Raw genomic sequence first — 23,841 nt, forward strand, 5'->3', positions numbered from 1 at the left:
AAATCTCCTTTCCTTCAACCTTTAATTGTGACATCTTGTCACAAACAATTTTCTTGGAATAAACAGAGCTTCTGCCATCTCTGTAAATGGGCCTTGAATATATTTATATAAAGTAATCATGTCACCTCTCAAACTCATTTTTTCTAGAGAAAACAAACCCAGTTTGGCTAACCTCTACTTAGCTTAAATTCTCCACTCCCCTTATTAGCTTTTTGGCCCTTCTCCGAAATTTTTCTTAGTCTGAAATGCTTTTTTTGAGATTGGTCCCCAAAACTGCACTCCATACTCAAGGTGAGATGTTACCAGGATTTTATATAGTGACATAATTATGCTTTGCTCTCTTGCATCAATGCCTCTTTTAATGCATGCTAGCATTTTATTAGCCTTAGAAGCCGCTGCCCTGCATTGTGCACCCATCTTTAGCTTGTTTTCTATTACTACTCCCAAATTCCTTTCCTCCTCTATTTGGTGTAGTCCCATTTAAATAGTAGATTGCCTGCTTATTTTTACTTCCAAAATGTAGAACCTTGCATTTTCCAGTATTCTATCTCATTTTCCATTTAGCTGCCCATTCTTCTAATGTTTGTAGATCCCCTTGTAAAGCAAGTTCATCCTGCCCTGACCTAATGATCTTACACAACTTTGTATCATCTGGAAAAATAGAAATGTTGCTATTTAATCGTATTTATTAATAAATATATTAAAAAGAACAGGGCCCAGTACTGATCCCTGGGGGACTTCACTGAGTACTTTTGTCCAATCTGAGTATGAACTGTTTACTACTTACTACTCATTGCTCCCTGTCTTTAATCCAGTTATATATCCATGAGATAACATTTTCAGCTATTCTCAGTCTCTTAATTGTGTACATTAATCTCTCATGTGGCACTGAATCAAACGCCTTTCCAAAATCCAAGTATATCACATCAACTGATTCCTCTTTAACAATATTTTTAATTACTTCCTCATAGAATCTAATTAGATTAGTTTGTCATGATCTTTTCTAATAAAAACTGCTGATTTTAACTCATAATCTTGTTTACACGAATATACTCATCAATATAATAATTTTCTAATCCCTTCAAGTATCTTCCCCAGTACTGATGTCAGACTAACTGGTCTATAAGCTTCCTGGATCAGCCCTGCTTCCCTTTTTAATGAGTGGCACCACATCATCTTAGGGTACTATGCCTGAAGATAATGAGTCTTGAAAAATTAAAAGAAGAGGTTTGACTATAACAGTACTTAAGTTCCCGTAAATCCCTTGCGTGTATACCATCTGGGCCTGGAGTTTTATTTACCTTAATATGATCCATTTTTCCTGATATCCTCTAGAGCAGTGGTTCTCAACCAAAGTGACCTCAAGGCCTGGTAAATTTTAGCTGGACATGTCCAGGGCCCAGTAGTTTATATATATATATATATATATATATATATATATATATATATATATATATATATATAGATAGAGAGAGTAAGCAACAGGGATTTGCCCTATCAGTAACTAAGCAGTTCAGTGTGGGTTTAGTGGGGGCCCTGGAGTGTGGGGGTCCTGTTGAGGGTCTGCCGCTGTGAGGGCCATGGAGTGTGAGGTCTGGCCCTGGAGGTTGGGGGCCCTTTCTTTGGCCCTTAATGTTGGGGGTCCTGGCTCTGGAGGTTGATGGGCCTGTTGGGGTTAGGGCAGGGAGGCTACCATGTTCATTTGCATAAATTTGAATACATTTTGGGTCAGTGTGAGACAGTTTTCCTGGGGCCTTGATTGGTCTCAGTCTGCCCCTTGTGTGCAGTGGGGTAAGAGTGTGCAGTAGGGTCATGACAGGTCAGGGCCCACCAGCATGGCTATCATGGCCCGGTACTGGGCCACGGCCTGGCTGTTGAGAAACCAGGCTCTAGAGATAACCCAGTTAATGGTATGGGCTTGTATTCTCTAGACGGTTTCAAATTATATCCCATTCGTTCCTCTCTTGCGTATACTGAAGAAAAGAACTGGTTGAGTACATCAGCCTTTTTCCTGTCACTGTTAATCAGGCTACTATATTGTCCTTCTTAGATTTTTTGCCATTTATGTACTTGAAAAACCTTTTAGGGGTTGACTTAGAATCCTTTGCAATTAATCTTTCATTTTAAATTTTTACGCCATATCTTATGATAAATTTTCCTAGTGACAGGCTTTTGAGCCTGAATCAAGGTATCTATGACCGACTCAGAGAAACCCCGCTTGGATAAAATCAAGCGTTCAATCTCCAAGCAGTCAGCCGCAACTAGATTTCGATGCTGGAACGGACCTTGAACCAGAAGGTCCTGTCTCAGTGGCAGAGTCCACGGTGGAAGAGATGACATGTCCACCAGGTCTGCATACCAAATCCTGCGTGGCCACGCAGGTACTTGAAAATCACCAAGGCTCTCTCCTGTTTGATTCTGGCAATCAAACTAGGAAGGAGAGGAAATGGTGAAAACACATAAGCATCAATCAGTACTGCCTGAGGATCCCTTGACCTGGACCCATAACAAGGAAGTTTGGCGTTCTGACGAGACGCCATCAGATCCAATTCTGGTGTGCCCCATTGCTGAATCAATTGTGCAAACACCTCCGGATGGAGTTCCCACTCCCCCGGATGAAAAGTCTGACTACGAAAATCCGCTTCCCAGTTCTCCACTCCTGGGATATAAATTGCTGATAGATGGCAAGAGTGAGTCTCTGCCCATCAAATTATTTTGGTAACATCCATCATCGCTAGAGAACTCTTTGTTCCCCCTGATGATTGATATATGCTACAGTCGTGATATTGTCCGACTGGAATCTTATGAATCTGGCCGAAGCCAGCTGAGGCCACGCCTGAAGCGCATTGAATATCGCTCTCAGTTCTAGAATATTTATCGGGAGGAGAGCCTCCTCCTGAGTCCACAAACCCTGTGCTTTCAGGGAATTCCAGACTGCACCCCAGCCCAATAGGCTGGCATCCGTCGTCACTATGACCCATGCTGGCCTGCGGAAACACATTCCCTGGGACAGATGATCCTGTGACAACCACCAAAGAAGAGAGTCTCTGGTCTCTTTATCCAGATTAATCTGAGTAGATAAATCTGCATAATCCCCATTCCACTGATTGAGCATGCATAGTTGCAGTGGTCTGAGATGCAAGCAAGCAAACGGAACTATGTCCATTGCCGCTACCATTAGACCGATTACCTCCATACACTGAGCCTCTGATGGCCGAGGAATGGAATGAAGAGCTCGGCAGGTGGTTAAAATCCTTGATTTCCTGACCTCCGTCAGAAAAATTTTCATGTCCACCGAATCTATCAGACTTCCCAGGAATGGAACTCTTGTGAGAGGGATAAGTGAACTCTTTTTTACGTTCACCTTCCACCCGTGAGATCTTAGAAAAGCCAACACGATGTCCGTGTGAGATTTGGCTAGTTGGTAAGTCGACGCCTGAATTAAGATATCTTCTAGATAAGGCACCACTCCTATGCCCCGCAGCCTTAGAACCACCAAAAGGGACCATAGCACCTTTGTGAAAATTCTGGGAGCTGTGGCCAGCCCAAAGGGAAGAGCCACAAACTGGTAATGCTCTTTGTGGATAGGGATGTGTAGATACGCATCCTTTAAGTCCACGGTGGTCATATATTGACCCTCCTGGATCATTGGTAAAATAGTCTGAATGGTCTCCATCTTGAAGGATGGGACTCTGAGGAATTTGTTTAGGATCTTGAGATCTAAAATTGGTCTGAAGGTTCCCTCTTTTTTGGGAACCACAAACAGATTGGAGTAGAACCCCTGCCCCTGTTCTGTTTTCGGAACTGGGCAGATCACTCCCATGGAATATAGGTCTTCTACACAGCGTAAGAACGCCTCTCTTTTTGTCTGGTTTACAGACAATTGAGAAAAATGGAATCTCCCCCTTGGAGGAGAAACTTTGAAATCTAGAATGTACCCCTGGGTTACGATTTCTAAAGCCCAGGAGTCCTGAACGTCTCTTGCCCAAGCCTGAGCAAAGAGAGAAAGTCTGCCCCCTACTAGATCCGGTCCCGGATCGGGGGCTACACCTTCATGCTATCTTGGTGGCAGCAGTGGGCTTCTTGGCCTGTTAACCTTTGTTCCAAGTCTGGTTAGGTCTCCAGACTGACTTGGATTGAGCAAAATTCCCCTCTTGCTTTGCAGCAGGGGAAGAGGTAGAGGGACCACCTTTGAAGTTTTGAAAGGAACGAAAATTATTTTGTTTGGTCCTCATCTTATTTGTCTTATCCTGAGGAAGGGCATGGCCTTTTCCTCCAGTGATGTCTGAAATGATCTCTTTCAGTTCAGGCCCGAATAGGGTCTTACCCTTGAAAGGGATGGCTAAAAGCTTAGATTTTGATGACACATCAGCAGACCAGGACTTAAGCCATAACGCTCTATGCGCTAATATGGCAAAACCTGAATTCTTTGCTGCTAATTTAGCCAGTTGAAAAGCGGAATCTGTAATGAAAGAATTAGCTAGCTTGAGAGCCATAACACCAAAAAGCAGCTGCAGTAGTTACAGGAACAATGCACGCTATAGGTTGGAGAAGAAAACCCTGATGAACAAATATTTTCTTTAGGAGACCCTCTAATTTTTTACCCATAGGATCTTTGAAAGTATGCTTAGCCAGGGTAGAAATAGCTCCCTCCACCTTAGGGACTGTCTGCCACGAGTCCCGCATGGTGTCTGATATGGGAAACATTTTCTTAAAAGTAGGAGGGGGAGCGAACGGAATACCTGGTCTATCCCACTCCTTAGTAACAATGTCCGAAATCCTCTTAGGGACCGGAAAAACATCAGTGTAGGCAGGAACCTCTAGAAATCTGTCCATTTTACACAATTTCTCTGGAACTACAATAGGGTCACAATCATCCAGAGTCGCTAAAACCTCCCTAAGCAACAAGCGAAGGTGTTCTAGTTTAAATTTAAAAGCCATCATATCTGAGTCTGTCTGAGGGAACATCTTTCCTGAATGAGAAATCTCTCCCTCAGATATAAAATCCCTCACCCCCAACTCAGAACATTGTGAGGGTACATCGGATATGGCTAATAAAGCGTCAGAGGGCTCAGCATTTGTTCTCACACCAGACCTACTGCGCTTCCCCTGCAACCCAGGCAGCTTAGATCAAACCTCTGTGAGGGAAGTATTCATAACTGCGCCCATATCTTGCAGGGTGAAAGAATTAGACGCACTAGAAGTACTTGGCGTCGCTTGTGCGGGCGTTAATGGTTGTGACACTTGGGGAGAATTAGATGGCATAACCGGATTCCCTTCTGACTGAAAATCATCCTGCAACATACTTTTAGTAGCTAAAATATGTTCTTTGCAATTTATTGACCTTTCAGTGGATGAGGGACACATTCTAAGTGGGGGTTCCACAATGGCTTCTAAACATATTGAACAATGACTTTCCTCAATGTCAGACATGTTGAACAGGCTAGTAATGACTACAAACAAGCATGAAAACACTTTATTTAGTGAAAAAAATAACAATCTTAAAAAACGGTACTGCGCCTTTAAGAGAAAAAAAGCATACACGTTCTGCAAAACTGCTTTAAAATGCACCAAATTTTTGATAGCAGGCTCAATATGTATAGTTAAGTTTGCTCCACAAGAAAATTTAACATTTAACCCTTTATTGTGCAAACCGGATTGAAATAAGGCCTAAATCCAGAAAAAAGACCCAACACCTTGCCACAGCCCTGATGTGGCACCTACCTGCCCTCAGGGATTGTAAATATGGGGTTAAAGCTTCGATTTGGCCCAAAACATTCACAAGGGCCCTCAGGAGTTGGAGCTTGCTGCTTGCAGAGTGAAAACAACTGCGCATCTAAGGCGCGAAAATAGGCCCCGCCCATCTCACTCGATGTCTCTACAGCCTCAAAGAACCGCACCAGAGCGGTTTAAAACTAGCCATGTGGGTTCTGAGACCCAAAAGATAAGCCAAGTGTACCCTCAATAAAGTGCCCAAAAAACGTTATTGCCCACAAAACGTTAACAGCACTCCCAGTTCTAAAAACGTTTGCCCACAAACATTCAAAACTCAGTGTCAACCATTTTTTAATTAGCCCCTTATACAAGCTTAGTAATGCCTTTCTATAGCTCTTAGGATTACTGCTTACCCTTACCCTCATGGGGATACTGTCAGCCTTTCTGAAATACACAGTCTCTCCAGAACAAAATGACTAAACATATCTCACTGCTATATAGCATTAAATTATTTTTTATCACCTCTTTCACTTTACCCTTCCTAGTACTTAGAGTAGGCAAAGAGAATGACTAGGGGGTGGAGCTAAGGGAGGAGCTATATAGACAGCTCTGCTGTGGTGCTCTTTGCCACTTCCTGTTAGCAGGAGGATAATATCCCACAAGTAATGGATGAATCCGTGGACTCGTCGTACTTTATAGAAGAAATGTGGTATGTGTTTATGTATATTTATTTAACAAAGTTTTAAATGTTATCCATTTATCCTCTGTATTTTTATTAGAGAATACTTTCTCCCAATTTATGTTATTTGACGATTTCCTTATATCATTGAATTTTACTTTCTTAAAATTAAAAGTCTTAGTTATAACTTTTAGACACTGCTTATGAAAAGTGATTTAAAATGTGACCATGTTATGATCACTGTTACCCAAATGTTCTTTGACTTCTATGTGTATCGTTTGATAGCACTAAATCCAATATAGCTTTATTCCTAGTTGGCTTCTCTATTAATTGTGACAAGAAGTTATCGCTATGAACATTTAAAAATTAGGCAATATTTGGTACTGAAAACAAAGGAGGAAAAGACAAAACCTCTTTAGCGTAAAGCTTTATGCAGCCCCATCTACTTAACTCCATTTAGAAACTTAACACCAGCAGTAAAGGATAAGCACTACTTGAGGAGTTTAAAGGGCCATGATGTCCAAATGTTGAAACACTTGAAAGTGATGCAGCATAGCTATGTAGAAAGATGACTAGAAAATATCACCTGAACATCTCTATGTAAAAAAGAAAGTTATTTTACCTCAAAAGTTCCTCAGTAGCCACATCCCATTGTAAAGGACTTCTAAGCAGCAAATCAGTATGTTTGTCCCGGGACAGCGAAAGGAGCGAGCATTCGTGCACACTCATATTATTTCCCTATTCAGTTTAAGGAAGTTTGCTATGAAATCTCATGAGAGTTAAGTCAAATCTCATGAGATCACAGTAAAAGAGTTCATGACCTCAGCACTGTTGATGCTGATTGGCTGCTGTTCATTTCTTCATTTTTTTTAATTATTTTTTTTTACCTGAAGCTGGGAGCAGCTGAGTATAACTTTTTACACAGCACTTTCTCTGCTGAGCTGAGGAAATTGTGAGGTAAAATATCTTCCTTTTTTACATAGAGATGCTCAGGTGATATTTTTCTGTCAGCTTTTTACAGTTATACTGCATCAGTTTCAAGTGATTTAGCATATGAGTATCATGTCCCTTTAAACAAATTCAGTAAGGAATGAGATAATACTCTGACATATCAGAACCCTGAATATAAATCTGACAAAATTTAAATAAATGTTACTGTTTTTTTAAACAAAAAAGAAATAGGAAAAAAAAACAGTAAAACACGCAAAAAAAAACACAAAAACGCACAGCACATGAGATAAAAGAAAAGAATCTTTATTTAGTAGCCTTTTACATATTGCTAAAACAATTCTGTACTTTTCTAATAGTGTTATATTTACATCTTGGCCAATATAAAAGGCACTTGACATATTCCTTTCATTACAATCAAAGTAGCAAAATTAGTATATTATGGTGCAAAATACATTAGTAATTGTTTATCATAATTACAATGGCATATAATGCCAATGCATGAAGCTGCATTTGCACCTCATAAAACCCATAAAAATCAACCCTGTGTATCACATTGGCAGTACTTTTGTGCACTAGGTCATAGAAGCGTTGTTCTTTTGCATAAATACTACCAAAATATCATAGCTTCATATGAAACTCAAATTTAACATTGTATATGTTTGGAGAATCATTCCCAAGACAAACAGACCATCCTGGAGTCATTTGTTGATAATCAAACTACTTTAAAAGTCATTTGCACATCATCAGACAATATCAGGCTTGTAAAGTCATCAGCTAAGGTAAAAAAATCTGGACAATGACTTCAGAATGATTAGCTGATTACTTCACAAGCATGAACAGCCAGTGAATGACTCTAGTCATCTCATTTAAATATTTTGGCCTGTGGGCATACTTCAGGGTGGTTTCTGATGACTAGTCTGGAGTCATCAATTGCGTCAGAATGACTCAAGGTAGATCATCCATTTTCACTAGGGATTGTTTTCCACAAACAGAACACCAGTCAAAGCCATGTATTACATTTTTTTTTCTAGGCAAGAGTAAATAGATTCTCCATACACTATTTTTATAGACATTAAACAAACATCTGGACATATCTTCAGTTCCACATTACAGATTTTTCATATAGACAATTTGAATATCACTCTCATTCTTAGTATGTTGCTGGAATCCCTGGTTGATCATTTTCTTTTGTGCGCTGTCCAATATTCCCTTTTCTGCAGAGAGAGTCCATATTTGATTATGCAACTGATCAATAACCGATTGCTCCATTGGCATAGGTATGATTTAGATGAATTTATGCAAATAATTAATGCGGGGAAAGTTAAACTATGGCATAAGTGTCCAAGGTGGCCCTCATAATAAATGTATCCAAAAATAAATGTGATAATGTTATTTCATTTTATAAAAATAAACAAAGACAATAAAATGTGAGTAAGCTCACTGGAAATATTCAGTTTGTACTTTATTTAATAGTGTTCTGCTATGGTCTTTTTACTTTGATACAAGGTACAGAAAAATACAAAAATAATTTTATATAAATTTTACATTGGAATGATTAGCATAAGTTTTTATAAGGTTATTATCTTATTTATTTTTGGATAAACTTATTTAACCTGTGATTTAGTTGTGGTTCATTTATCCACTCCTCATTATATATTTTCTAGTCCTCTGCTTCTGGCCTACAACTAGGGATGGGCGAATGTGGTGAAAGTACAATTCGTTTGGTAGAACGAATAGTCCTACGGACATACGTTTTGGAGAATCGAATGTTGATAAGAAGGAAAATCCATTAAAATTCTGTAATCAAATGTTATTTTCGGTTTTCGAATGTTCATAATTAGATCAAACATCCACAGTCAAAATTGTAAAGGTAACATTTGATTTAACAAATACTATTCCGAAGTTCAATAGTTCATGCAGTAGGAAATTTAGAAAAATATTATACATAATAGATACAAATAGGTTGATTTAAATTTTTCAAATTTAAATATTGCATAATTTAAATTAAATTATTAGAAAAAAATGAATAGAATATTACAATTAAAGATAGCATTAGAAATACTATTACATTTAACAAATTTTAGAATGTTGTACAAACATTAAAAATTCTAAATGAACAAACTGATGTGTTGAAAATTAGTTTAATTTTTTGAATGTTGCAAAACATTTGCCCATCCCTACCTACAACTATACTGCTTGGTAACTGGAGATTTAAATAAATGATTTTCTTATGAATTTGAGCTACAAATCAGCAAAATAAGCTTTAACTGTTGATATATATTATGGATTTAAAAGAAATTAATTTGAATATTTCTTTAATGTCCTTTAAAAAATTTCAAATTATACCATGGGCACTCAGGAGATTTTTAGGATCATCATCAATTTGGGCACACATTCTCAAAAAGTCTACCCCTTATTTAATGCTTCAGCATGTAAGATCAGTCTCAATTCAAATAGTATTTTCGTTTTACAAGGATTAACACAGTGCAATACTCTGTTTTCAAATTCAAAGCCATTCTTCAAATTAATTATTTTTTGGGGGGAAATAGTTTTATGTTTTTCTAATTATTTTGTTTTTCAAATACCACCCTATTTAATCAAATACTTATTATTGAAAATGGTCCCTTATATTTTGATCATTGTGATATGGCATAACTAGCAACTTCTGTCTTGCTTAATTACAATATTAAAGGAATAGTCTAGTCAAAATTAAACTTTCATGATTTATATAGAGCATGCAATTTTAAGCAACCTTCTAATTTTTCTTCAGCGAGCGCTACCTAGGAGCTGAAACAAAAATGGGCCGGCTCATAAGCTTACATTCAAATAAAGATACCAAGAGAACAAAGAAAAATTGATAATAGGAGTAAATGAGAAAGTTGCTTAAAATTGCATGCTCTTTCTGAATCATGAAAGTTTAAAGGGACAGTCAAGTTAAAAAAAATATTTTGTCATTAAATAGGGCATGCAATTTTAAACAACTTTCCAATTTACTTTTATCACCAATTTTGCTTTGTTCTCTTGGTATTCTTAGTTGAAAGCTAAACCTAGGAGTTTCATATGCTAATTTCTTAGACCTTGAAGGCCGCCTCTAATCTGAAAGCATTTTGAAAATGTTTTACCACTAGAGGCGTTAGTTCATGTGTTTCAAATAGATAACATTGAGTTCAAGCACGTGAAGCTCCTAGGAGTGAGCACTGATTGGCTAAAATGCAAGTCTGTCAAAAGAACTGAAATAAGGGGGCAGTTTGCAGAGGCTTAGATACAAGGTAATTGCAGAGGTAAAACGTGTATTATTATAACTGTGTTGGTTATGCAAAACTGGGGAATGGGTAATAAAGGGATTATCTATCTTTTTAAACAACACAAATTCTGATGTTGACTGTCCCTTTAATTTTGACTAGACTATTCCTTCAAGGAGTGATGCAGAGTTTTAAACAAATAAAATATCAATATCTGAATGTTCATACATCATTAAAAAAAAAAAAAAGGTTTTTATTTGCATACATTTGAGTTGAAAGTATTTATACACACACAAAAAAATACCATATAGACACAAAACACTGTAATGTAGTCTTTTAATAGTATATATGAGAAGTAATATTATTCTCCTTGACTAAAAAATGTATTACTTCTAATAAAAGGGAAAAACAAAACTTACTTTCTTCTCAATGTCTCAATCACAAATGAAATCAAGCTATTACCTAATAGTGCATTTTCTAACAAATATATATACATTATCATATTCCTATATTCATATATAGATATGTTCATATATATACACACACATTTATATCTATTCAATATTTTGGTTTGTATATGTAAATATTAGCAAAGACTATCATGAAAAGCAACAATAGCAATAAAAAAATATTTAAAAAACAAAATAAAATTATATAACAGTATTTTCTCTTTAAGGAACTTTTGTTTTAGGATAGAGGGTGTATTTAATATTTTTGAGTCAACTTAAAAAAATTAAGTTTTGCTACACATATTTAACAATGCCTTGTAATATATGAATGAGGTTGTGAAAAATATATATCTGTATAATGAACTGCTGTACTCAGTCCAATATTGTATGATCTGCATGTATTTATGAGAACTATCTACACCTACATTGATACTTTAAACAAATTCCCTTTTTCAATTTGAGTGTATTTTAATGGAATGCAAGATACTAATTAATCCAATACAATAGAATGTTCTTAAAATATCAAACCAGCCAAAGATGTAACATGTACTCCCTCTTTATGATTTAGTAAGACATTACTGGATTCACATGATGTAGAGTTATTTATGGGACTAAAATCATAACCTCATTTTTAACATCATATTTTTACTACCACTCCATAATATTAATTTTAATGGTATAAAAATACCCTTTAGATGGGAATACGGTGGCGCTAAAATTATTTAGATATAGTAAGCTATAATGAAGAATAAGTGCAAAAAAAGAGAACTGGCCTGCTTCTCTTTCAACCCCTTTGTTGTTTTTTGTGTGTGACAAACTTCTAGTGTAAAACTCGTTGCCCAACACATTTAAAATATAATTAGACATTGTGGATTCCATCAAAGTTTTGTAACTGTTACCAGTATAGCATGGATACTATGCTTGTTAGTCAAACAAGATTCCTCTAATAGCTCAGAGTGAGCTAAAATGCGCATTTAATATTGCAATCCCAATTACTGGAGGAATGATTTATTATGGTCACATGACCATGAAACCTCTGGGGATCCTGATGCTAATTCAATGTCATTTCTAAATTTTGTTCATAATTTAACAATGCTTTATAATTGTGTACAACAATATTGTTCCTTTAATCTATCTTCACATTGAATTATTAATGAAGGAATGTAAGAAGTATGAAATATTTGAGAAATAATTAAAGCAGTAATGTAATCAGTGCATTAAGCCCAATATTATATGATAGTGCTGCTAGATCTGTTTTCAAACAGTAATATACAAGCTTTAGTCTTGTTACTACCAATTCTGGAGTGCTGTCTCACATCTCTACCACTAGGGGGCAGAAGACATTTTATAAAGAACGACAATTTACATGAATATGAGGTCCTTTGGCAAGTAAATTTCAGACCCCTTATAAGTCATGTGATACTGCATGTCTGGAGAGTGGAAAATACTGATACAAAGTAGGTGTGACACAAATGCAACTACGTGATGACAAGCATATGCACCACTGGAATAATGTTGCTATTTAGCTGGGTAAAACTAGTACGGTCTTTTTTCCATTTCAAAACCCATTTTCAGTACTTAAGAGTTCATTTTGCGTATGATCATTCATCATCTATATAAGAGTTAACTTAGTGCTCATTTTTATTTACAATATGTCTCCACATCCGATATACACTTTCTAGCTAATAAAAACAAAGAGCTACTTTTGAAAGTAAAAGAAAATGCATTGCTCACTGTTTCTAACTTTGATTCGGTTACAAATTCATCATAAAATGGTTCATAAGAACCATTGCTATTTTTTTAAGGCACTTTAAAAAAAAGAAATTAACTTACATCAGGTACTGGATATTGCACAGATGATACAAAAATCGCAGGGGGAGAATAAATTGTACCGCCTTTAAATACTCCCATGACTGGATGTGCCAATAGACAAAGTAACTTTTCACAGAGCAACACATGACTGGCTTGTCATGAAACATTTCTATTAACTACCATTTAAATTTATTGTGCTTTAAACATGGCTGTCAGGTATAGACAGATAAATGGTCCATCCAATCGTTTAAGTCATTCAAAAATGTATAACCCGCCTCCATTACTTTGCACTTTACATGGTGACAACAAAGCCCATTTCTTCCCAAACTTCATTATTCACAGAGATCCTTATATAAGGAAATCTAGTAAAAAAGCAACAACAAAGTTTACAGTCCAGGAGTCGGCCTACCTTTTACCTTTGTAACTTGATTGGCCTGATTAGATGAGCTTCAACTGGATTAGAAGGTCCCATCTAGGCAGAAGACTAGATAATAAAACTAAGATGCATGTCAAACTCTGTTATCCCAACGTTAAAAGGTTTTAGAGGTTGTTTTTGTCTAAGAGCGAGGCAATTTGGAAACAATGTACATATAATATGTGCATCTCACACTTCCAACCAGTGATAGTATGGAGTGAATTTTGCTGTTTACATGTGAGTCAACAAAGTCACCTAGTGGACAGTGACTGGACCACATTCATTATAATTAAACTGGTGCTGACAGATTGAGTAGAACAGTAATGGAGAGAAAATCACTTACTGTGTTCGTCCCTTTTAAAAATAATGCATAAGAAAAAGATGTAAAGTTTTTAAACATCATCAATAGCTCACTCCAGATCTCAGATTGCAATAAGATTTCCCTCAAAGTGCAATGTAACACTTTTGATCTGTGCTTAATATTAGACATAAATAAAATAAGTGGACTCTAATAGCGCAAGAGTTAGACAGGACATGCTTGAAAGCATAAATTCTAGAGTAATTATGTTACAATGCAACATTGTCATACATTTTTTTCAAGTGCAGACATAACATTGTCCTTTCCTTTTAGAATGAGCATAGCAGATAACTGTCATATCTATGTACTATATGTTTCACTAGTTGTTTAACCCACCTGTATGTCTCATTTTAGACAAATTGTGCACATCTTAATAACTTCCAAAATGTCAATACTGCACATTATAAATGAAAAAAATATAAATTTTCATGAACCAAGCAAGTGGACACACAAAATAAGCCATTTTTAAAGCAGCAATCAGAACTGCTTGATAGATGGTTCCATAGATTTTGGGAGTCAACACAAAATAACCTCTAACCTTGACACCGAAAATCCTACACATTATTGGCAGGTTCCTTACACGTTTGCATTCTACCTCTCAATCACTTTTATATTGGCCCTTGCATGCATATCAGTGTTTACATGGAGAGTAACTCAATGCCTATTGCGTCTCTACACATGAAGACTGAATATTATATTCAGAGTTAACTGAATGGTTAGAGGAAACGGTTGCAGAGAAAAAAAAAAATACACTTCGATTAAAGAAGGCAAAGAATATATAAAATACAAATATTACACAATTTTCTCTACTACCAAAATAAATAACATGTATGTTTGATCACCTTAACTGTGTAAAGTATCTAGGCATGGAAAAGACTGTTTCAGCTGTATGCTTTAGTCTTGAAATGCAGCTACAAAATGCTGGTGTATCACTAGCTACCAGATGGCATCATTATTTCAATCTCTTTCCCATTTGTAAGGGAACCATTGTTTGAACAGTAACTACTGGATATGTCCACTGAAGTACCCAAAGGTTGATTGAGAGCTTTGGCTGGTGGTATTGGTGAGGCTGGGGACTGGGCTAGCCCTGGTTTCTTTGGAGGGATGGGTGGGGGGTTTCCTCTTTCTACTCTAGATATAGTAGGAGATTTGATCCCAGGAGAAACAGGGCTGAGAGGGCTGGAGACTTTAATGGGGTTTGGAGAGTGACTTCCATCGTTCTTCTGGCTGGAGGTATTTGCAAGGGTTCTGTAGTCTGTGCCAAAGGGGGAACTATTGGGAGGCACAGATTTGCTAGAAGTTTGCTGACTGGTGAAACGAGACAGAACTTGAGTGACAGTATTACGGGCAAGTTGTTTTGCTGCCAAGTTATCTGCCAATGTTGGTGACAAATCCCTGGAAGGAGGGCTTTGTAGGCCAGAAACATGCTGGTCATGCTCAGCCTGAGACTGAAACTTGTGGCGAGCTGCGTGAAAACGTTGGTTTATGCCTACTTGGTATGATGATTGATAACCAGGGCTGCTGGCTGTGGCACCAATCAATCTCCTGGACAGCACTGGAGAAGAGCATGGAGAGGAAGTTAATGAGGAGGCTGCTGTACTGCTGGGTGAAGAGGAAGCACCACTAGATGGAATGTGTGTTATCATATGTAGTGGAGATTCAACTCTGACAGGTGAACTTCCATTTTCAGACGAGCTGTCTTGCCCTGCTAGCTTCTCTTTCTGATTTTCCCCTACATTTAACTTTAAAATGTGCTCACTACTCTGTGCACTTGTATTACAGTGTCCGTTTATTTTGGAATATGGCTGGGGAATCTTAGATGTGGTTGGCAAGGAGTTGTGAGCTTTTGTGGAACAATCCACATTATTTTTCTCTTGCTGGATGCCTTCTGTTTGGCAAGCCACAGATATAACTTCAGGCTTTTCTGTTGTTACACTGATGGATATCATCTCTGGATTGATCTTAGCAAGAGGTTCACTAGTAGGGCAAGCAGATTTCAGCTCCTCCACAAGTCTCTTCAATGATTCTAACTCATCCTTTAGAGTTTTGGTGCGATTTTCTTCACGGTTCAGTTTGGCTTTCAACTGCTCTCTCTCTATATCAAATTCTGAAAGTTGCTTCTCCACCTGGGCTTCCATCTGAAGGCTACGTTTCTTCTCCAGAGCAAGCTCTTCCTCCAGTTGGGTCACTCTGCTTTTTACCTTCTCCAGCTTCAGGCTGACATCCTCTACTTTTTGGCCTTCTTCCATTGCTCTGTTTGTTGCCTTTGTGTATTCTTTCATTAACATGGTGGACAGGTGCTTGTGTTGAGACTTCTCTTCCTCCAACTGGGTAGAAATTTTCTTCTGTTCTTTTTCAAGTTTCTTCACTTGTGACTTCTCAAATTCCAACTGTTAATTGGATATATAAACAAAAACAAACATACATAAATGTGAAAAAAGCCTCAATTTGTCATGAAATTAAACATATAAACTGTACTTTGGTGTAAAACCTAGTTTCTCTTGAAATGTAACTAATGAGCATTGAATAAAATTCTCATAATTTATTTTTATTACCTTTACTGTCCACATTTGTTTTCATTTTCTTTAAATGGATAATACACTAAAAACCCATGTAAATATGCTAAAATATGAATAAAAAGGTTGAAGATGTCTATTTTGGAACTAACAGGAAGTGCCACAGATGCTCACAGGCTAATTAGAAAAATGCTCACCACTCTATTGATAGAGAGTAACGGTGCCCTCTTTTTTCACTATATTTAAAAAAATACTATAAGTATTATATATTTCCAAACAGCCAATATAATACACAGTGTCATACAAGGGTATATACAGCACATCCTAATAAGAAAACATATATTCTCGTACTTATGGAGCGGGAACCATATACCTGTTATGATGGGAACTTTCACAGTGGGCTACTACCCTGAATCCAATTTGAAGTGCATGAACTGCATTATGCCTTCCTTTGATTTATTGTTTATGTGTTAAGCCCCTATAGAATAGGGGGCAGTGGAAATAATAAAAAAAAATAGGTCTTGTAGGATGTTGATGGTTGTTGATCAATGTTGACCATGTTACCTGCTGTGCAAGTCTTTCCCTCTCCTTCTCCAGCATGTAGGTGACATCATCTCCATCGGCTGCATCCTGTGCATGTCTTCTTCGTTCTTCTTCCAGGTCCAGAATAACCTGCATGGCAATGAGAAGAGACAGTTGTTTTTAAACAGTACATTATTTAAACTACTCCTTTAACAAAGTTAAGCTGGTTACAAAAGAAAAGATTATACGACTTCTACTTTAAACATTTTTAAAGACTAAATTCCAAATTCTTAAGACTTTTCTTGGTTCTTAAAGGGACATGAAACCCACAATTTTTCTTTCATGATTCAGACAGAACATGTGCTTTTAAACAACTTTCCATTTTACTACTATTATCTAATTTGCTTAATTTTCTTTGTATCCTTGGTTGAAAAGCATACCTAGGTAGACTCAGGAGCAGTAATACATTAATGGGAGCTAGCTGCTGATTGGTGGCTGCACATAAAAGTCTCTTTTCATTGGTTCAATAGATGTGTTCAGCTAGCTCCCAGTTGTGCATAACTGCTCCTTCAACAACAACAACAAAAAATACCAAGAAAAATGAAGCAAGTTTGATAATGGAAGTAAATTGGTAAGTTGGTTAAAATGACTTCAGCTGGATAATAAAAGAACAAAATCTGGTTTCATCTCCCTTCAAACTTTTTTATCTCAGTATAATGGTAAAGTAAGACAAAAGAACAAAATTATTTTAGAACAGATATCATGTTATCTCTAGCAATGTTTATTTCTCTCCACACTGATCTTACCCCACTCCTATATACCGAAGAGCTAAATAATTAATACCAATACCCTTTACTACTGAGAATTATGGCATAAAGTTAACTTTACTTATACCTGTCAACTCCATAAAAAATAAAAACTTACCTGGAAACGTAAGAAAAAAAAAAAAAAAAAAAAAACTTACCTAACCTTTACAAAAAAAAACTACCATTACCAAAAATAAAAAACCTACCATTATAAAAAATAACTAATTACCAAAAATAAAGAGTTATGCCTATTCTAAAACACCACTTAAAAAAAACCCACACCAAAATAAAAGTTTTCCACTATTACGATCTTTAACAAAAAGTCTGAATATCAGGAAGCTTAGCAAGTTCCTGTGAAACAGAAGAGTTAAGGAGCTACCAGACAAATCCTCTAAACCATACTGGAGTAACTTCAGAACTCTAAAACTTTCATAGTAAGTGCTTGCATGGCACCAAGTCAAACAGGTATGCAATATCTTGAGGTAAATACGACTGGAAAAAGGCTTCTGAGCTGAATTGAGGTATCGGTCATTTTATCCAAAAGACCTTTGTCAGATAAAATCAGACATTCAAACTCCAAGCTGTCAAAATCAGAAACTACAGTTCCAGATGATCAAAAGGACCTGTGACAACAGATCTCCTCTTGGAGGATGAAGTCACTATCAGGTCAGAGTACCATGTCTTCCAGGGCCATGCCAATGCAATGAGAATCACTGGTGCTCTGTCCTGGTGAATTGCCACCTTTACAAGAGGGAGCATCACAAATGGAGGAAATATATACATTAGGCTGAATGATTAAGGAACAACTAATGCATCCAGCAGAACTGTTGGAGGATCTTTGGTTCTGAAGCAACAGCAGGGAAGCCATGAGATCATCCTACAGCGGACCCCAGTGCCCGTCAATGACCAAATATTTTCTGATGGAGAGCTCACTCTCCTGGATTTAGGCGTTGCAAACTAAGAAACTCTGCACCCCAGTGGCCTACTCATGAACGTAGATAGCAGAAAGGACTACCAGATGAAGTTGCACCCATGTTGCATGCTACTGCCGTTTTTGTGTAGTGACTCCTCATATCTCCCTAATGATTGACATGCTAGAACTGTATCATTGTTTGGGTGGAAGCATATGTGAGACAACAGTTCCAAACTGTTGATTGGTTACCTTGCCTCTAGAGATGACCAAACTCCTTGTGCCCGCTCCCACCCTGCTCCCCAGTTAACTAAATGAACATATATTGTAAGGACTATCCAGACCAAAGGAGGCCTCTAGGTTTATGAACAAGAGAAAAATCCACAACAACAGGGAACCTCTGGTTTCCTGATTTAGGATTATCACCTGGAATACAGCCTCATAAGTCTTCCAGAGGATGTTGATGAAACAGGCAAAAGGAACCACATATAAAAACAAAATTTATGCTTACCTGATAAATGTATTTCTCTTGTGGTGTATTCAGTCCACGGGTTCATCCATTACTTGTGGGATATTCTCCTTCCCAACAGGCAGCTGCAAGAGGACACCCACAGCAGAGCTGTCTATATAGCTCCTCCCCTAACTGCCACCCCCAGTCATTCGACCGAAGACAAGCAAGACAAAATGAGAAACTATAGGGTGCAGTGGTGACTGTAGTTTAAAAATAAAAAACACCTGCCTTAAAATGACAGAGTGGGCCGTCGACTGGATACACCACAAGAGAAATAAATTTATCAGGTAAGAATACATTTTGTTTTCTCTTGTAAAGGTGTATCCAGTCCACGGGTTCATCCATTACTTGTGGGATACCAATACCAAAGCTTTAGGACACGGATGAAGGGAGGGACAAGGCAGGCACTTAAACGGAAGGCACCACTGCCTGTAAGACCTTTCTCCCAAAAATAGCCTCCGAGGAAGCAAAAGTATCAAATTTCTAGAATTTAGAAAAAGTATGAAGCGAAGACCAAGTCGCCGCCTTACAAATCTGTTCAACAGAGGCCTCATTTTTAAAAGCCCATGTGGAAGCCACCGCTCTAGTGGAATGAGCTGTAATTCTTTCGGGAGGCTGCTGGCCAGCAGTCTCATAAGCTAAGCGGATTAAGCTTCTCAGCCAAAAAGAAAGAGAAGTTGCCGAAGCCTTTTGGCCTCTCCTCTGTCCAGAGGACAACAAACAAAGCAGATGTTTGACGAAAATCCTTCGTAGCTTGTAAATAAAACTTTAAAGCACGAACCACATCAAGATTGTGTAATAGACGTTCCTTCCTTGAAGAAGGATTAGGACATAATGAAGGAACAACAATCTCCTGATTGATATTCTTATTAGATACCACCTTAGGAAGAAACCCAGGTTTGGTACGTAAAACTACCTTATCTGCATGGGAAATCAGATAAGGGGAATCACACTGTAAAGCAGATAACTCCGAAACTCTTCGAGCCGAGGAGATAGCTACTAAAAACAGAACTTTCCAAGTGTCAGGCAGACAAATTTTCTAAAGAGCAAAGAGAGTATTTTAGTAAAACCACAGCTGCTGAGATTAGAATTGAGTTTTGTAGCTTAGGAGTAACTGATAAACACAAGTGCTACTTGTAAGCGAAGTGTGTCCCACAATAACTACTAAGCAATTTGATATATGGTTAGTTTGAATTAACAAACCCTGATTCTGCCACATGTGAATAAACACTGAATTTGCAGCAAGGTCGTTAAATCAGAAACCAGAATGTAGCAGAAAAAATAAAATAATTGCAAATATGGAAAAGAGGAAAAAATCATAAGATGCTAATGAGGATAATAATGCCTGAAAGAGTAATGAGGAATCACATGGATAATATCCAATAGATATAACTGGATAGGTAAACTGAATCAATTTTAGGAACCAAACATACAGGTTGATAATTTAAATGAGAGTATCCGTTTAAAAGTCACTTAAAGTCTGGTTATAATTATCACAGTGAGTGAAGATACCTGTAGAGAAGTGGTTGTCTATAATATTAGATACAGAGGTTCTTGCAGTCCGGTTTGCGGTATTCCGTGATATAGAGAGCTGATGTGTACCGGTCGGTCAGTGTAGTTGGCGTGTGACGTCACCGCGAATGAATCCAATAGATCCGGCCGGAATGATGTTAACTGTAGCAGCTCAAAGCAAGTTAGCAAGATACGTACACAGACTTGGATGGATTGCAGAGTAAGCCTAGAAACGTGTAACAGCTTCAATACCAAGCAATGAACTAAAGGGCTGATGGTCTTTTATAGGGAACAGGAAGTGAATGTAAAGTTGTCTTAAAGGTACAGTGGTTAGATAACACTAAGGAAAAGAGAGTCCTGCACACAATCCTGACAGAATCCCCCCTTCAAGGAGCAACTCCGGGGCTCAAGGACTGGGACGGTCAGGGTTCCTTCGATGGAACAGGTTAACCAATCTAGGAGCGGAGATGTTACCTGCAGGCTCCCAAGAATCATCATCTGGTGTATAACCCTTCCAACGAATCAGATATTGGAGATTACCACGATGAAGTCTTGAGTCAAGGATGGAATGTACTTCATACTCCGTGTTAGGGTCCACTACTACATCTGGGATGAAATCAGCGGAGGCAGGGTTCCTGAGGGCTCTATAGGGTTTCAACAGAGAGACATGGAAGGTAGGATGTACTTTCATAGACTCAGGTAATTTAAGACGAACAGCATTAGTATTGATGATGTGTATCACAGGGTAAGGTCCGATGAATAGTGGAGTAAATTTTCGACAGGGAGTGTTCAATTTTAGGTTTCTAGTTGACAACCAGACTAAGTCACCAATTGAGTAAGGTGGAGAAGGCAATCTTTTCTTATCGTAGTAATATTTCTGAGATCTTTTTGCATCTTCTATTGCTGCTTTAACAGTTGCGAAATTGGAGGCTATAAGATTTGAGAGATCAGAGATGTTAGGGGAATTACTTCGGTTGTCTGGAAGTATCTGAAATCTGGGATGAAAACCGTAGTTCACGTAGAATGGAGTTTGTTTGGTGCTAGAGTGAATAGTGTTATTAAAGCAGAACTCTGCGTAAGGAAGATGATCTGACCAATGAAGTGGTTGTGAAGAGCAATAAGTTCTAAGGAATTGCTCAAGCCATTGGTTTGACCTTTCTGTCTGGCCGTTAGTCTGAGGATGATAAGCAGTGCTGAGGCGTTTGTCGATGGAGAAGGCCTTGCAGAATTCACTCCAGAGTTTACTTGTGAATTGGGAACCTCTGTCAGTAAGCATGGTGTTTGGGAGACCATGATGTTTAAAGACGTGAGAAATGAGTAGTTGAATGGTTTCAGAGGCAGAAGGGAGTTTATGGTAAGGAATGAAATGTGACATCTTGCTAAAAAGATCAACTACAACAAGAATGGTTGTATTGTTTTTTGAATTTGGGAGATCTACGATAAAATCTAGAGCTATCTCAAGCCAAGGTCTACTGGGAGTAGGTAGCGGAGTCAAAAGTCCATAAGGTGGATGTTTATCCTTTTTGGAAATAGTACAATCTGCACAGGTGAGAACATAGTCTTTAACATCCTGACTGATTCTTGGCCACCAATAAGAACGCGTGACAAGTTCCTGTGTTTTCTTGACACCTGGGTGTCCTGCGAATAAAGAATCATGTGAGGATTGAAGTACAATCTGTCTGAGAGTAGGGGGAATGTACAATTTGTCCTGAAAGTAGAAGAAGCCGTCAGGTTTTTTCTGTAACTGGGAGATTGGTTTTGATGTATCCATTGTTTGTTCACGGGAGAGATGAGAATTAGTATCAATAGTGAAAGATACAAAGTTCTCGAGAGGAATAACAGTGTTTCTGGGAGTCTCAGATCGGATGTGCATTGGTAATCTTGATAGAGCATCAGCCTTATGGTTTTTGTTTGCTGGTCGGTAGACGATCTGGTAGTTAAACCTAGAGAAGAAAAGGTTCCAGCGTACCTGTCTTGCTGAGAGTGTTCTGGTGGTTTTCAGGTATTGTAGGTTCCTATGATCCGTGTATATGACGGTGGGAATTGAGGTGCCTTCCAGTAAGTGGCGCCAATGTTCCAACGACATTTTAATGGCAAGAAGCTCCTTATCTCCAATAGGGTAGTTTTGTTCCGAACTGGATAGACTGCGAGAAAAGAAGGCTACAGGGTGTAGAGGTTGATTGATGCCTGTTCTTTGGGAGAGAACTGCTCCTACGGCTACGTCCGAAGCATCCACCTCTAATACATAAGGCAAGTCAGGATTAGGAAACCTCAAAATCGGTGCAGTTGTAAACCGATGTTTAAGCATATCAAAGACCTTTTGTTTGTCATCATTCCATATAAAGGGTGTGTTATTTTTTGTTAATGAAGTTAAAGGTTTTGATATGTTTGAGTAGTTCTTTATAAATTTACGGTAAAAATTAGCAAACCCGAGGAACCTTTGCACATCTTTTTTGTTTTTGGGAGGAGGCCAATCAAGAATGGCCTGAATTTTAGATTCCTCCATGTGGATTCCAGTGGATGTTATTACATAACCTAAGAAGTTTATGCTTTGTGTATTAAAGATGCATTTCTCAGGTTTAGCATAAAGGGAGTTACTTCTTAATCTAGATAGTACCTGTCTCACGTGTAGAATGTGTTCAGGCAAAGTTTTTGAATAGATCAAGATGTCATCCAGATAAATGACAAGGAAAACATCTAGAAAGTCTCTGAAAAGATCATTGATTAAATGCTGAAACGTGGCAGGGGCATTACATAGCCCGAATGGCATCACGGTATATTCGTATAAGCCGTAGCGTGTACGAAAAGCCGTGAGCCACTCATCTCCACTTCTTATACGAATTAGGTTATAAGCTCCCCTCAGATCTAATTTGGTGAAATATTTAGCCCCTTCTAATCTTTCAATTAGTTCGGGGATTAGAGGTAAGGGGTATCGATTTTTTACAGTTACTTTATTTAGCTGTCTGTAGTCTACTATAGGACGTAGAGAACCGTCTTTGTTTTTAACAAAAAATATGCCAGCTCCTGCTGGTGAGGTGGAGGGGCGAATAAATCCTTTTCTTAAGTTTTCCTCAAGATAAACTTTTAAATGAGTAAGTTCGGGATTGGATAATGGGAATATATGCCCATAAGGTATTTCAGCTCCTGGTACTAACTCAATAGGACAGTCGTATTTCCTGTGGGGAGGTAGATTCTCTGATTCACTTTTGCTGAATACATCAGCAAAATCTCTATACTGTTCAGGTAGTTGTATATCAGACTGTATAGCAGAAGCGAGCATGATGTTCATTGGAAAACATGTATTATTGCAATAGTTGGACTCAAAAGTGAGAGCCATGTTTGACCAATTAATCTGTGGATTATGTAGAGATAACCAATTTAAGCCTAAAATGACTGGAGATACAGGTGAGGCTATGACATCGAATGATAAGTACTCCCTATGA

General features: G+C 37.9%; 1 protein-coding gene across 1 annotated transcript in view; it reads right to left on the reverse strand.

Annotated features, from left to right (window-relative positions):
* Nucleotides 1–11,189: 11,189 nt before the first annotated feature.
* Nucleotides 11,190–23,841, reverse strand: part of LOC128653381 (CTTNBP2 N-terminal-like protein) — a 32,655-nt gene continuing 20,003 nt past the window's right edge. Inside the window, exons 2-3 of the mRNA XM_053706628.1 lie at nucleotides 16,702–16,809; nucleotides 11,190–16,011 (exon numbers count right to left, since the gene is read on the reverse strand). Coding sequence (XP_053562603.1) covers nucleotides 14,554–16,011; nucleotides 16,702–16,809 — 1,566 coding nt within the window. The 3' untranslated portion in view covers nucleotides 11,190–14,553. The remainder of the gene's footprint in view (nucleotides 16,012–16,701; nucleotides 16,810–23,841) is intronic.

Source organism: Bombina bombina, chromosome 3 (assembly GCF_027579735.1).
Source record: "Bombina bombina isolate aBomBom1 chromosome 3, aBomBom1.pri, whole genome shotgun sequence".
Classification (NCBI taxonomy): Eukaryota; Metazoa; Chordata; class Amphibia; order Anura; family Bombinatoridae; genus Bombina; species Bombina bombina.